This window comes from Archocentrus centrarchus, chromosome 7 (genome assembly GCF_007364275.1).
Source record: "Archocentrus centrarchus isolate MPI-CPG fArcCen1 chromosome 7, fArcCen1, whole genome shotgun sequence".
NCBI lineage: Eukaryota > Metazoa > Chordata > Actinopteri > Cichliformes > Cichlidae > Archocentrus > Archocentrus centrarchus.
The window spans coordinates 31664722-31679823 of record NC_044352.1 but is presented as its reverse complement, the minus strand read 5'-3'; the positions used below and the strand labels follow the sequence as shown (position 1 = coordinate 31679823).

Sequence of the window (15102 nt, the reverse complement as noted above, 5' to 3'; positions counted from 1 at the left end):
CACTGTGATACAATCACTGGGGATGAATTTCTGCCTGCAGTTGACCAGGAACAGGTCCCATATGTAGCAGAAAGGCTGTCATGTGGTCTGTTTCCAGTCGGGAGGCTCTGGTCCTCTTGTCATCAAAGCACAGCAAACGGTGAACATCTTCAAAACGTCCAACTGACATTGTAGCCTTGTACATTGGGTTGTGTCAAAGTCATGGAGTTGATAAATGAAGATAATACTTGTATGCTGCTGTGTCAAACTGACCTCCTGGTGGTGAAACTGCAGGCATCAAATGTGTAAGTGGTACAGAAAATATATCCTGACAGTCACAGTTGGTAAGAATCAAAGGTTCCCAAAGCGGGGTCAAAAATGACCCCGAGCATTTTGAAAAACTGGGGTAGTGACACAAAAACTGCAATTTCTATACTGAAGTTTAAAAACTTTTAATTTCAGAGATTTTGAAGAACAACCACCCCCGGGGTCATTTGACCCCACTTATGCATCTAAGGGTTAAAAAGGAGAGAAAACTGAAATTGTTCCCACAAAACAGATTACACTGGCTTTCTTCATGATGTAAACAATGTGATTTAGACAATGGAATACATTTTTTGCCATTATTTAATCTTCTCACTCAATGACGTAAAAGACCGTGCAGCAATAAGAAATGTATTAAAAAAAAAAAAAAAAAAAAGCTGATGAGGTGAAGTGATGCTAAAAGCAGTAAGACAAGCTGCTGCATTCTGAGTCCTCCCGAGGTAAGTGTGTGACTTTGTTCATAACTGCAGGAATCGAGCCTAGAAAAAGTAAAAGCAAAAGTCAGATTTTGACAGGGTTGGTTAAATTTTGTTCATTGGGGTTATTTGGAAGGAGGAGGACTGGACAGCTTTATTGATGTCTAACTTAAAGGTTAGGATTGAATCAGCAGGATTCACAGTAGTAGATAACTGGCCCAGAGCAAAATGATTCATGTGAATTTATATAGGGTCAGGCTGCTGGGAGGACCTCCCACGGTGCTACCTCAGCACCTCTCCTGCCCTCTTACTTTCATCTGATTGTTCAGATCAGGAGTGGAGTGTCACACACACTCACTCCATTAGATACCCCACCATCATTTTGTTCGACGTGCTTTGTCCTCAAAATAGGACCAACAGCTTCATTGAGAACAATTTCTCCATCGTGCCTGAATGAAAACACAAACTGTCTTATTATTTACATTTGTAGCCCATGCACGCTGTGCAGTGCTTCTTTGGATACTGTACCTCACATAGGCTCCCAAAACTCCTATTTCATAAGAGACAGTGTTGAGTGAGAGTGGCAGTCCTCTCCTCAGCAGGATGTTTTGTTGTGTTCTGGGTTGGATCCTGTCCATCAGGATATAAGCTGCTCTCATTTTGTCATTTTTAAGCTCTGTTAGCACTCGAACTATGTCCTCTCCAAAATAATTGTTCCCTAATGTTGCACAAAGAGAGACACACAAGCCTTTTGGTAAAGCATGATAACTATAAATTCAGTGGCTTATAAAGGTGATCTGATAATCAGTAACACAAGGAGGAACATGACCAGAATATTGGCAATTTGATATCCCAAATCATCAGAATGACACATCACTGATGATGTCTTACCTCCTCCTTCCCTCTGAGGCTTTAGAACAAACTTATCTGGATTGGCCAATGCCATGGCCACAGTTTGATCCCCTTCTGGACCCTGCAGCCACAAGGAGTGAAAACTTTCATTCTCTGCATCTACACAGATATTCCCATCCACAAAACTGAGCAAGAGCATGGGTCTGTGCAACCAGAGACTGGAGCCGCAGCCATGTTTCTTACAGCATGAAAATAAAATTGAAAAATGTGAAAAGATGGAAGACATTTTTGATGGTCAGTCTTGCAAGAATAAATACTACCCAAACTGCAAAGCAGAAACTGAATTCGAGCTGTAATATATGGCAACAATATTATATCTGTCATTATATTATCAATCAGAAGTCCGAGAGGACTGAATCATTTTTAAGCCGTCCTCCTGTGGCCATTTGAGGAACTTCAGTTTTTGGCAGTTCGGTGTTTGCTTCCTTTCTCAGGCCTCAAACATTGCCATTTTGTCAATTCACAAGGCTGCAAAACAGTATACTTAATACTTTAAATTTATTTTTTTTTTTCCACACAACCTTTGTTGGACAAACATAGGGCGTGAGGGTCCTTCACAGATTCTCCACTTTGCAAAGTGATTTCAGCAACATGCTGAAAGACATGCACAAATCTGCACAACAGCTCGGTGAAAGATCTGTATAGTACATGCAATTTTCTCACCATGTCCAGAGTGTAGAGGCCAGTGAATGTACCTCTGATCTGCTCCACTACTTGAGGCTGGTTGGGGAAGAACCTCTCCAGGACTCCAGGTTGGCTGAGTGCCTGCTGGACCTTCTTGGTTCCAGCCAGGTGGGTGCCAATATCTGGACATTTCACAGCCAGGGAGCGCTCCATCAGAAGACGAGTATCCCAACTCTGCACCATACATGAGTTCTGGGTTAAACATAACGTAACAATAGAAGCATCTCTTGCAAACAGTCCAGCACTGTAAACAGGATTCAGTGTGATGCAATTTGTTTTTGTCCATTTGCTACACAGACAAAGGATTTGGTGTGTGCAAGCTGGTGTATGTTTAGGGGATCTGCCTGTACATCTTAAAGTATGGAAGTGACAGACAGCATCCCCTGCAGCCAGTAAAATAAGGGAAAAGCTGTACTTTGATTTAACAGCATTTAAGTCATGGAACTAAATCCAGTTGAAAAGAAGTAGACTGATGTACATGTTTGTGAGCTTGTTGCTGAGACCTTCCTTTTTTTTTTTGTATTGCTGAAGAATCTGACATCTGGAAACTCTGTGCCTCCATGTCTGTGAAACAAACTGTAAAGCTGAGTTAAAGTAATGCAAATATTCATATCTATCTCACCTCTTCAGTGTAGTTGTCTGGCATGTAGCCATAGCGGTAGTACACCACAGCTACCTCCAGCCCATCTCTGCAGAGTGGATGTTAGAAACAGTTTAATCCTGCCAGAAAACAGGTTTATAAATACTTAAATATTTTTTTTTGTTGTTTGGTGAACTGATTTGGGTCTCCTCGTCCCCTCGGAGAGATGGGTCAACTCAAAGAACTACAGAGTTGTTCTGAGTGATCACCTTTAGCTGTGATGAAACCTTTCTATCCTGACAGGAGTGTGATAGGAGGATCTCTTCCAAGATAGAAATCTAGTGTTTCCATCCAGAGGTCACAGAGGCCCACCAATGAGGAGTATGTAAATTATGTGGATTATATGTTATGGGCTTCATAGGCACTAGATCTTAACCTAATTTAAACAACGAAAAATTCTGACAACATTAGAAAATGCCCGTTACCACCATCCCATCCTTCCTCCCATCCATCATCATCATCATCCATAAACTGCACCACCCTGCAGGGGATAGCTTCTCATTTTCTATCTTGTTGTCCTGCATATTTCTGGTAAGGTGGTTTTAATGTTCAGACCAGATTCTGTACCTTATGTTAGCATAAAGACTGGAAATGGGGCTCAACAGTTAACCTGGCTTAATGTTCTCACTAAACAGTCAAACATGTCAGTAAAGCTTCCTAACGTGATATCTCCAATCATTTGCTACATTTCTGTATTGAGAAAAAAAATGGGAAAAAAAAAAAAAAAACAGTGTTGAAACGTCTTGAGTGTAAATTTTTAAAAGAAACTAAATTATTTCTGAATATGGTCCTTTGAACCCATTTTAGAGCTATTAAAAATAAATGCACGTACTCACACAAACAATCTTTTGTCGCTGTCTAGAGATGCCTGTCTCGACACTTCCTCGAATTTTCTCCGGATAGCAGGAATTTTCCTGTAAAAGTGAGAAAGTTTTCTTCATATTACAAAATGTCTGCTCATGAGTGGTGAAACTCTTGGGGCCCCATTTTCCGTACTTTTACCGTTCCCGACTTGATTTTCCTGCTTTCATGTAGCATGTTTGGTTTGCATTATATCACAACTCCAGCCTGAATTTATACTCACTTGTGGACATGGACAGCTGCAAACGGTATGAACAATGAGTAATTTCTTTTATACTAGAGGCAGCAAGTATTTGGTGTAATCGGCTGTGACACACTATGAGCGAGCAGTTCTTTTTGGGGTTTTTTCCTTGTCTGCATGGATCTATTTGGAGGAGGCATGGGGAGTTGGTGCCCTTATAGTGTTTGGTATTATTTCACTTACTATGGTGTCCATGCAAACTAGAGTGATCCACATGGAGCCTCACATTTACCCTCAGACAAAATTTACAATACTGCACAAATGTCACAAGCCACCCCTCATTTCTTTATATTCTGCCTCCAATGAGCCAGGCATTTTTTTTTTTTAAAGTGGTCTTGAGCAATAGTTCTCCAGGCTTTCTGAAGGTTGGTTAAAATTTTTCCTTTGGACATTGGCTGCTTTTTCACTCATTTGGAGGAGAAGATGAAAAAAGGAGGAGAAGAATGTTAAGCAGCCAAACGCTAACCTGTAAATCATTCAAGGGATGAACTAGTGTTGTGTTTACACGGAATAAACAAAGAGCTATTAGCTGAAAACATGTTGAGGACAACATCTACAGCAGATGAACAAAAAAAAAAAGGAGAAGAAGTGTCTTAAGAAAATCAAGCACAGACCTGACAGGAGCCGAGAGCTGCATTCGGGCCTCAGTTGATCCACCTACTGTTGACCAAAGGTGCATCAGAAATGGTGTCAGTGGAAGGCTGGCTGTCAAGAAGCCATTCTTAAGAAAAGGAAGCAGGAAGGAAAGGCTGCGGTATGTTAAATGACAGAAGAGCTGGGCTGAAAATCAGAGGCAACAGGTCTTATGGAGTGATGAATCCAAATTTTAAATTTCAACACTATTGAAGCAGTGTGGGAACGAAAAGCAGCCAACATCTAAAGAAGAGCTCTGAATGTCCTTCAAGAACCCTGGAGAACTGTTCCTATTCCAAGAAAGCTGCCTCAGAGAGTTCAGGCTGTGTTGAAGAATAAAGATGGTCACACCAAACATTAACTTTCAGCCTTTTTAGGATTGCACAAACTGTTTTTGCCATATACTATATTTACCTTTATGCTCGCACGTTTCAATAAATCACTACACCTATGTCCTATTTCCCTGACAATATAAATAATTTAGGGGCAGCTCAAGATTTATGCACAGTACTATAATTACTGGACAAATGGACCTTCATATATTCAAGGATGTGAAATATTTGGCATTACAGATTTGTCATTCCACTTCCTGTCATAGTCTCTTTTATGCACAGTCAAAGACCACAAGAGCTGCTTTAATTCTTTTGTGACTTTGAACAAAAAAAAAAAAAAAAAAAAAAAAAAAGATTTGCATAACCAGGATCTGCTTGTGTCTTTTAAGAGACCTGCAGTGAACAGGGCCCACATGCTGTCAGACACTTTTATAATCCTTACCTTTTCCAAAGCACTCTCTCAATGCAACGGTGAGTGAGCTGGCTTATCTGCAACTCCTCCACTAGAAACAGAATCACTGCCCTACACAAAAAAGAAAGTCAAGCTGATTTCCTGTTTGTCATCCACAGGAATAAGTCTCTGGGAGCTCTTCTATATACAGCAATTTGTTGCTGCCCTTACCCACACTAATGTGTTGACCTCCACTGCCAGTATACTTACTTCTGTTGACCATAAAGCTCCCAGGCCTTGGCAAGGGCGGCACTCATTCGAGGAGTATTGTTGGCATCCTTAACGCGTTCAGTCTCCTCCCACAAACCAGCAGATTCCAGCATGTGCCTGACAAAAAATAAATAAATAAATAAAAAAAAAAAAAAAAAAAAAAAAAAAAAAAAAAAAAAAAAAAAAAAATATATATATATATATATATATATATATATATATATATATATATATATATATATATATATATATATATATATATATATATATATATATATATATATATATATATATATATATATATAAAAAAATGGAAATTACTCAATGATGATTCAATTTTTTTTTTTTGGTACATTGTAATGTAAGATTTGAATGTCAAACACAGCATGTCTTCAGATACCTGTGCACTGCAGGCAGGCTGTCAGTTGTACCAAAACTACCTACAGCAATTGTGTTGATTTCTGTTTGCTTCAAGAAATATGTTCCTCTCCCACCCTCATCCAGCATGTAGTCAGACCGGTTCAAACTGAGTGTAATGGACTGGAAAGAAGAACAAGTTCAGAATAAGTGTATGTACACTAAAAATAAAAAGGGCAAAGCCAGGTCAATTAAAAATTAATTTTTATACCTGTTTCAAACCTTCCTGCTCTATCTGCCTATATATACCAAACAACCTGGCTGTGAAATCATCTGCTTGGACAGTACTGCAATGCAACACATGAAGCATGGTTTTAAATCAACAGCACCTCAAATACTAAAACAGTTTAGACTGGAATTCAAGTTTTCTGATGATGCAGATGAAACTGAATGATCAGACACATTCCTCTCTGTACCCTGCCAGAGCCTCTTCGAGAAAGCCGGAGTCCTGGCTGATCTTGTCCACCAGTGTGTTGAAGTGAGTTTGCACCGCCATAGCCTGGAGAATGGCAGCTTCGGGCACAGGAGTTGGGAAGAGCGTGAATGGAATGTATGTCACGACCTGAAAACACAACAATGTATCAAATCACTGATTTTAGACAACCAAGATAGACAAAAGGCTTTTTAAAAAAAAAAAAAAAAAGAAATGCAACAAGGAGTTCACTATCCCAAGTTTGTCTTGACCATAAAGCCTGAACTTGATATTTTTGGTCTTACTGCCATAATTTATAGATCTACACACTGCCTGGCCAAAAAAAAAAAAAAAAAAAAAAAAAAATGGCGCCACCTGGATTTAACTAAACAAATAGGTACGAGCCTCCTATTGGATAATTACTGCATGGGCAATTATCTTTCAGCTGGCAAAAAGTTATTTAACCCCAACTGGTGCAATGAGTTGCTTCTCATTTCTTAAAACCACCATGTCGAAAGACACATCGCTTGGTCGTGGAAAAGATGTCAGTCTGTTTGAGAAGGGTCAAATCATTGGCATGTATCAAACAGAGAAAAGATCTGAGGAGATTGCAGAAACTACTAAAATTGGGTTAAGAACTGTCAAACGCATTAATAAAAACTGGAAGGATAGTGGGGACCCATCCTGAATCCTGAATGATCGTGATCGGTAATCACTTAAACGTTTGGTGAAATCAAATCGAAGAAAAAACAGTAGCACTCAGGGCTGTGTTTAACAGTCAAAGTAAGAGCATTTCCACACGCACAATGCGAAGGGAACTCAAGGGATTGGGACTGAACAGCTGTGTAGCCTTAAGAAAACCACTAATTAGTGAGGCTAACCAAAAAAAAAAAAAAAAAAAAAAAAAAAAGGCTTCAATTTGCTAGGGAGCATAAAGATTGGACTCTGGAGCAATGGAAGAAGGTCATGTGGTCTGATGAGTCCAGATTTACCCTGTTCCAGAGTGATGCGCCCATCAGGGTAAGAAGAGAGGCAGGTGAAGTGATGCACCCATCATGCCTAGTGCCTACTATACAAGCCTGTGAGGGCAGTGCTATGATCCAGGGGTCGCTGCAGTTGGTCAGGTCTTGGTTCAACAACATTATGTGCTCAAAGAATGAGGTCAGCTGACTACCCGAATATACTGAATGACCAGGTTATTCCGTCAATGGATTTTTTTTCTTGTTGAAGGCTTTGCGCAGTGGTCAGAATTTGCCATAGTCACCGCAAAATCTTGGTGAAAAATTAACACAATACTGGATGGAACTAAATCCTGACATCGCAGAAGCTAGGTTATGCCTCAAAAGCTCAAAAGTCAAGTCTTTGGAATGAAAGTGGCTTCTAACTCTTCCCATTGTTTGTGTGGGTGATTCTCTGTCATGATAATGACAGTTCAGCTGGGCATACTGGCTGTAGACAGTTGTGTTAATGCACTGTTTTGACTAACGGTGTTGCCGTATGAGTCGGTCTCGCGAGGTCGAGAGTAACGCGAGGTGTTAGGGGAACAGATATGCTAGGCGTTCTCCCCCATGACTTTTGTGGATTGTCTCTTAACAGCATGGTATTAATAAATACTGAAACCTAGATCATACGCCTCTCTCGTGATTGACATGGTGTCAGAAGTGGGATATCCCTCGCTGTGACTGAGCCGGACGGAATTTCACAGACAACTCGGCACCAGGAAAGGAGGTGAATAAATCGCCGGAATGGCGGATGGATTCAGACGTCCCGATCCCCTCGTCTTTGACGGAAATGTAGCAGAAAACTGGCGTAAGTTTGAACGTGAATACGAAATATTTATCGCCGCTGCACACAGTGATAAGCCTGCCAAGACGAGAGCATACATACTCCTCAATCTGGCGGGACCGGAGGCTATAGAAAGGGAACAGTCATTCACATATGCACCCGCGGTCACAGATGGCGAAAACGTCATCACACAGGCGGAGTCCCGGGAGGATCCCGTCTGCCTGCTACGAAAATTTAGAGAAATATGTAACCCGGAAACAAACGTGATAATGGAGAGACACAATTTCAATTCTCGATGCCAAAAACCAGCAGAAACAGTTGAATCGTACGTAAGCACACTGAAAAACCTTGCCAAAACGTGCAACTTCGGCCAATTACAGGATGAACTTGTTAGAGACAGACTGGTCGTTGGAATATGTAATGACAGTGTCAGACGTTCCTTACTCAAAGAAACTGACCTCACGCTAGCAAAGGCTATCCGTATCTGCCAAATAAGTGAGCTCACAGACCAACATACAAAAACCCTCTCTGCACCTAAATATGCGACAGCTGCCAGTGTGGATACCATGCAGATAAAACGCAGTAACAAACCCAAAGGCCAGTTGAAATTTAAAGCCAAACCGGAAAGTACACCGATCTCAAACTGCAGCTACTGCGGAGGCACACACCCTGCCCAACGCCACCAATGCCCGGCCTTTGGTCAGCAGTGTCACGGCTGTGGGAATTACAACCATTTCAAGAAGCTGTGCAGATCTACAAGAGTTTGCAAGTCTAGCAGACAAGTAAATCAGCTATTGACAGAGGCAGATTCTGACACTGACACTTTTATGGTTGAGGGCTTGTCAATACAGGGAGACAACAATATCGACACTATACACACTGAGGACTGTTACAAAGGGGAAGGACACTGCACTGTAATGATTAATGACAAAAGCCTTGAATTAAAAGTTGATACTGGGGCCAAATGCAACGTGATCTCCCTCGATACATACAAAACCATCAAAAAACATGAAGAAATATGCAAACCAAGTAGAATGATAAAACTTGTTGCTTTTGGTGGGACTGTGATCGAGTCAATTGGCACAGTGACTCTGCAATGTGAGCTCAATGGCCAGTACCACATGCTAAAATTCCAAGTTATTCACAAAAGTGCACAGCCTATACTAGGCTTACAAGACAGCCTGAAGATGAAACTGGTCACCTTTAGCAAAGATGTGCACCACATAGACACTGTTCAGGATCAAACAATATCACAGAGGATGTTCAAGGAATATGCGGACTTGTTTACAGATGAACTTGGTGATCTACCTGTAACCTATGTAATGAAGTTAGATCCTACCGTGGTGCCAGCCATCAACCCCCCCCGCCGCATTCCTGTGGCAATGCAGGAAAAGGTGAAACTGGAACTCCAGAGAATGCAGGACCTTGGAGTAATCGAACCAGTGGACGAGCCCACTGAGTGGGTCTCTAATATGGTTGCTACACACAAGAAAGACACAGATGAGGTTCGTTTATGCATAGACCCACGAAACTTAAACAAAGCACTAATGCGCCCCCATCACCCAATGCGTACAGTAGAGGAGGTGGCAGCGCAAATGTCAGGCGCCACTGTCTTCTCCGTCCTTGATGCCAAAAGCTCATTCTGGCAGATTAAATTAGACAGTGCCTCATCTCTCCACACCACATTCACTACCCCCTTCGGCAGGTTCAAATTCCTCAGGATGCCCTTTGGCATCAATACCGCCTCCGAGGTTTTCCAAAGAGCCATGGAACAAATATTCGCCGGATACCCCTGCGCTATAATCGTGGACGACATCATTATTGGTGGTAGAGACGCAGAAGAGCATGAGAAAAATCTGAGAATGGTTCTGGACCGGGCCAGAAAAATAAAGCTCAGACTCAACAGAAAAAAATGCAAATTCGGGCTCAGGGAGGTGAGCTACGTAGGACACGTGTTCACTGAGGCAGGCCTCAAAGCTGATCCTACAAAAATAGCAGCAATCAATAAAATGCCTCCTCCAGAGGACAAATCAGCCTTGCAGCGCTTTCTGGGAATGGTCACTTACCTGGGTAAATTCATCCCGAACCTGAGCGAGCTGACGCAGCCACTACGGCAACTGCTACACAAGGATGTGGCTTGGAGCTGGACGCAACACCAACAGGATGCGTTTGATGGACTCAAGTTGTGTGTCACAAGGCCGCCAGTGCTCTGTTACTACGACGTCACAAAACCTGTGACTCTCACCTGTGACGCATCACAACATGGTTTAGGTGCTGCCTGCCTTCAGAACGACATGCCAGTGGCTTATGCATCCCGCGCACTGACCGAGACAGAACGGAGGTACGCACAAATTGAAAAAGAGCTACTGGCAGTGGTCTTTGCTTGTTACAAATTCTATGACTACATCTATGGCAAACCCGTTGTGATTGAAACTGACCACCAACCCTTGGTCACAATCCACAGTAAGCCCTTTAATGCAATCCCTGCACGTCTGCAGCGCATGATGTTGACGCTGCAGAAATTCAACCTGACCCTGATGTACAAAAAGGGGAAACACCTCTACCTGGCTGACACCCTCTCACGCGCACCTAGACGTGATGTGGGTCCTTCAGATGAGGAAAAGCACGAGTTTGAGGTGATGTCAGTCCAACTGATATCCCCACGGCGGCTTGTTGAACTGCGTGAACACACAGCCACGGACCCAGTCCTCCAGACAATCACCCAGTTTATCAGAAATGGATGGCCCAGGTGCACAGGGAGAGTGCCCGTAGAGGCCAAACCATATTTCAATCTCCGCGATGAACTCACCGTCGAGGATGACATCATCATGCGAAGGCACAGAGCTGTCATCCCTACTTCCTTGCATTCCGAGTATATTAAGGCGCTACACAAGGGCCACCCAGGTGTGGAAGCTACAAAGAGGAGGGCAAGAGAATGCGCATTCTGGCCTTCAATAAATGAGGATGTGGAGACTGCTATACAAGCATGCAGTACCTGCAACAGCCTGAAACCACACCAACAAAGAGAACCACTAAAACTACACGCAGTCCCTGATCTGCCCTGGTCTGTCGTTGCCACAGATATATTCGAATGGGAGAACCACCACTACCTTGTACTCGTGGATTCGTACTCAGGGTGGTTTGAAGTTGACCAGCTCAGCAACATGTCCTCCCTAAGTGTAATTAACAAACTAAAACGACATTTCTCTGTTCAGGGCATACCGCAGAAATTGTATTCAGACAACGGCACTCAGTTCACGAGTCAGACATTCCGTGACTTCACCAAATCTTGGGACTTCACACATGTGACGAGCAGTCCCGACTACCCGCAGTCCAACGGCCTCAGTGAAAGGGCCGTACGGAGTGCAAAGAAGCTGCTGGAGACGACAAAAAGGGATGGGACAGACTTTTACCTGAACCTGCTAAGCCTGCGTAACACACCACGGGACAAGATCCTGGGCTCTCCCGCACAAAGACTGCTGTCCAGGCGGACCCGGACGGTCCTGCCCATCTGCAAACATCTGTTAAAACCTGCAGCAAGATCAACGGCTTATGTCAACGCCCAGCTCACAAAGAAACGTGAGACACAGAAACGTTATTATGACAAGTCCAGCAAACCCTTACTTCCCCTGCTACCACATCAAGTAGTAAGACTCCAAACGGAAAAAGGATATGACAGGATGGGCATCGTGAGGCGAAGATGCAATGAACCACGCTCATATGTAGTTGAGTCTGAAGGGAGAGAGTACCGACGTAACAGAAAGCACCTCCTGCCAGTGATGGAACCACAACCTCCTCGACCCTCTGAGCCACTCACACATATAAGCGAACAGAAACAACCTCAAAATAAACACCAACCTGAAACAACAAACCCTGACGCGGAACATGTATACCCAGAACAGTGTCAAATACCAACTACTGCAGAAAAGAGTCCCAACAGTGTACTGCAGGAGAGTCGGAGAGAAAGCGTGGCACAGCCTTCCACATCCACATATGTCACCAGATTTGGCAGAGTTTCCAAACCAAACAGAAAGTACCTGGACTGAAAGTAAAACTCAAATTAAGGCACCATTATATAAGTGGCTTAAATGTACACATGGTGTAAACTGTTATATTTTGTTGGTTAGAATGAGTAGCTGTTTCGCTCTAGACTGTAACGTTTATGCACCACCTTAACTCAGTTGTCCTCTGTTTTATTTTGATATGTTCAGTTTTGATTGTCAATTCAAGTTCTAACAAGAAGTTCTAAAATGACCTACTATCAGTCAGTTGTGTTCATTTTGCATGTTAGGCCTACAAAGGGGGATGTAGACAGTTGTGTTAATGCACTGTTTTGACTAACGGTGTTGCCGTATGAGTCGGTCTCGCGAGGTCGAGAGTAACGCGAGGTGTTAGGGGAACAGATATGCTAGGCGTTCTCCCCCATGACTTTTGTGGATTGTCTCTTAACAGCATGGTATTAATAAATACTGAAACCTAGATCATACGCCTCTCTCGTGATTGACACTGGCTTTGCCAACATTCCTGGTGTACTACTGTTTTTTATGTAATGTTAATTTGTTTGAACAACTCTTTTTACACTAAAGGTGATGAAGCTGCCGGCTTCAGGCAGTCGCGTTCAGCACATAGCTTCGTGTTTACATTCATAGCAAATCCTGCAAAAAATTTTTGAAAAAGGGTGAGCTCAATTTATTAACCAAGTCAATGAAAATTCAGCTAATTTCAATATGGAGAAGTGAGGACCAGCTTCTATGAATGTCTAGTCAACAGATACACTATACTGCCTTCACACGCATATGAACTTGACATCCAATTCTTAATCCATAGGGTTTAATATGATGTTGGTCCACCCTTTGTAACTATAACAGCTTCAACTCTTCTGGGAAGGCTTTCCACAAGGTTTAGGAGTGTTAATGGGAATTTTTGACCAGTCTATGAGAAGTAAATTTGTGAAGTCAGACACTGATGCTGGACGAGAAGGCCTGGCTCACAGTCGCTGCTCTAATTATTAAAGCAACAAGCAGAGGACTTTGAATTTTTTTGGTGGGTACCCATCTGTGTGGCTGCCCTTACCTCTGACGAATTGGGGGTCTCACATGTCCTTTGTATAACCCCATGGTGCAAAGCCCAGTCTTTAGCTTCATCCACGAAACTGTTGAGTTTGTCAGGATTTGTGATCAGCTGCTGGAGAAACACTTCTGTAGCCATCACAATGGGCCTGAAGGACAATATACACCAAAATAAGTAAAATCATGAAGATGCATTTCCACTGTATATGTATCTGCTTTTTCTAACTGTGTAATGTGCACCACCGTTTGGCCAAGGAAACCAAACACACCATAAAGTTTTAGAAGTAAAACTGCAGAACAGCGACACAGTGAAACTTGTCTCCTAGTTCAGTCTAAATTAAACTAGGACAGTACCTCTCCTTATTTGCTGTTACCAGAGGAACAACAGCAGAACAACAAAAACGAGACTAACCTGACAAAGGGACAATGGGAGGTGTATGTATATGCGCTAAGCTGATTAGGGACTGGGAAACAGGTGGGGTGTGTGTGGAACTCTGAGTCCAAGTGCATGTGGGGTTCATTCAAACCTGAAAATGGTGTGCAACATTGTATTTATGCTCGTTCACAAAAGTGAACAACATCCTCTCAAGTACATTTGCACTCGTTTGGTGAGTGTTGCCCCACCAGCACAGACATCCTTGACTTGTAGGGCTTCTTTGAGTTAATTGCTATAAAGAACTGTTTTAGTGCTCTCACACTACATGGGGGTCCTCTGTGATATGTGAGTGAGAGAGCCAGAGAATATAGAGGATGGTGGCTGCAGCTTTAATGCTCAGGACAGTTGAAGAGCAACAGCCTCATCTACAAGCACAGCTACAGTACCCAGCCAAAGGGGGTGCCTAAAAGCAGCCTTGATCATGCAAAAGACTCAATCCATCATACATTTTATGGTATCAAAATATATACTTACCCTGTGTAGCTATGAAATCCTGGGCCTTGATGCAGACACGCAGAGAGAACCAAAGCAGTCTAAGATATCACGGTACTGTCTGCCTGACTAGCTGAGATTAGGCATTAACCAACCAGAGTGAAGTCACACCCAACAAGCCTGAAGGCGTGACAACATCATGACAGGATAAATGTGGCAAAACAGAAAAAACGGGAAAAAAAAGAAAACAGGAAGATGTGTGATATTTACAAAGTGCAGTCTGTGTCAGTCAGTGAAACCACAAGTACTGTTTAAGACCAGGGTTATTATAGTAATAACGAATAATAACGAAAAAATAACGAAATCTGACATTTAAAAAAAAAAAAAAAAAAACATTTTTGTTAAGTGGAATAAATGAAAACAATAATTAAAAGGAAAAAATGATAACTAACTGAAACTGTATTGTGTGTTTACAAGACTAAAACAAACTGAAATTATAGATAAAATGTGCATCGTATTCGTGTTGGGTCTTATTTTTACGCTTTACTTTACAAACAAAAGTAAAATGCTTTAGGATAAAAATCCAAGAATTGATTCATGAATCAATTGAACGATCAAATAAATGGTGAATAAATCAGATTATTAAATTAATCTGAATTGAATTAAATGAATAGTTAGCAGTTGACTTAAAGTTCTAAATAGTAGTTGATTAAATGATAAATACTGGAATCAAATAATGTTTAATCAGTAGTTAAATTAAAATGAGCAATAGTGATTGACTCTAAATAACTGAATAGCGGCTGAAGCAAATAGACAACTAAATAAATACATTAGACAGAGAGCGACAGATAGTGCCAGACTGACTTCA

At 42.0% G+C, this 15102-nt stretch overlaps 1 protein-coding gene across 1 annotated transcript; it reads right to left on the bottom strand.

The window, feature by feature from the left end:
* Positions 1-415: 415 nt before the first annotated feature.
* On the bottom strand, positions 416-14547 carry LOC115783714 (glutathione synthetase-like). The gene is made up of 13 exons (XM_030734664.1): positions 14277-14547; positions 13371-13515; positions 6517-6662; positions 6312-6387; positions 6084-6223; positions 5684-5800; positions 5465-5545; positions 3792-3869; positions 2938-3004; positions 2295-2489; positions 1611-1692; positions 1248-1437; positions 416-1168 (listed from the first exon to the last, which is right to left on the bottom strand). Exons 2-13 carry the CDS (start codon positions 13503-13505, stop codon positions 1045-1047), a joined length of 1431 nt encoding a protein of 476 aa, XP_030590524.1. The 5' UTR covers positions 13506-13515; positions 14277-14547; the 3' UTR covers positions 416-1044.
* Positions 14548-15102: the final 555 nt, after the last annotated feature.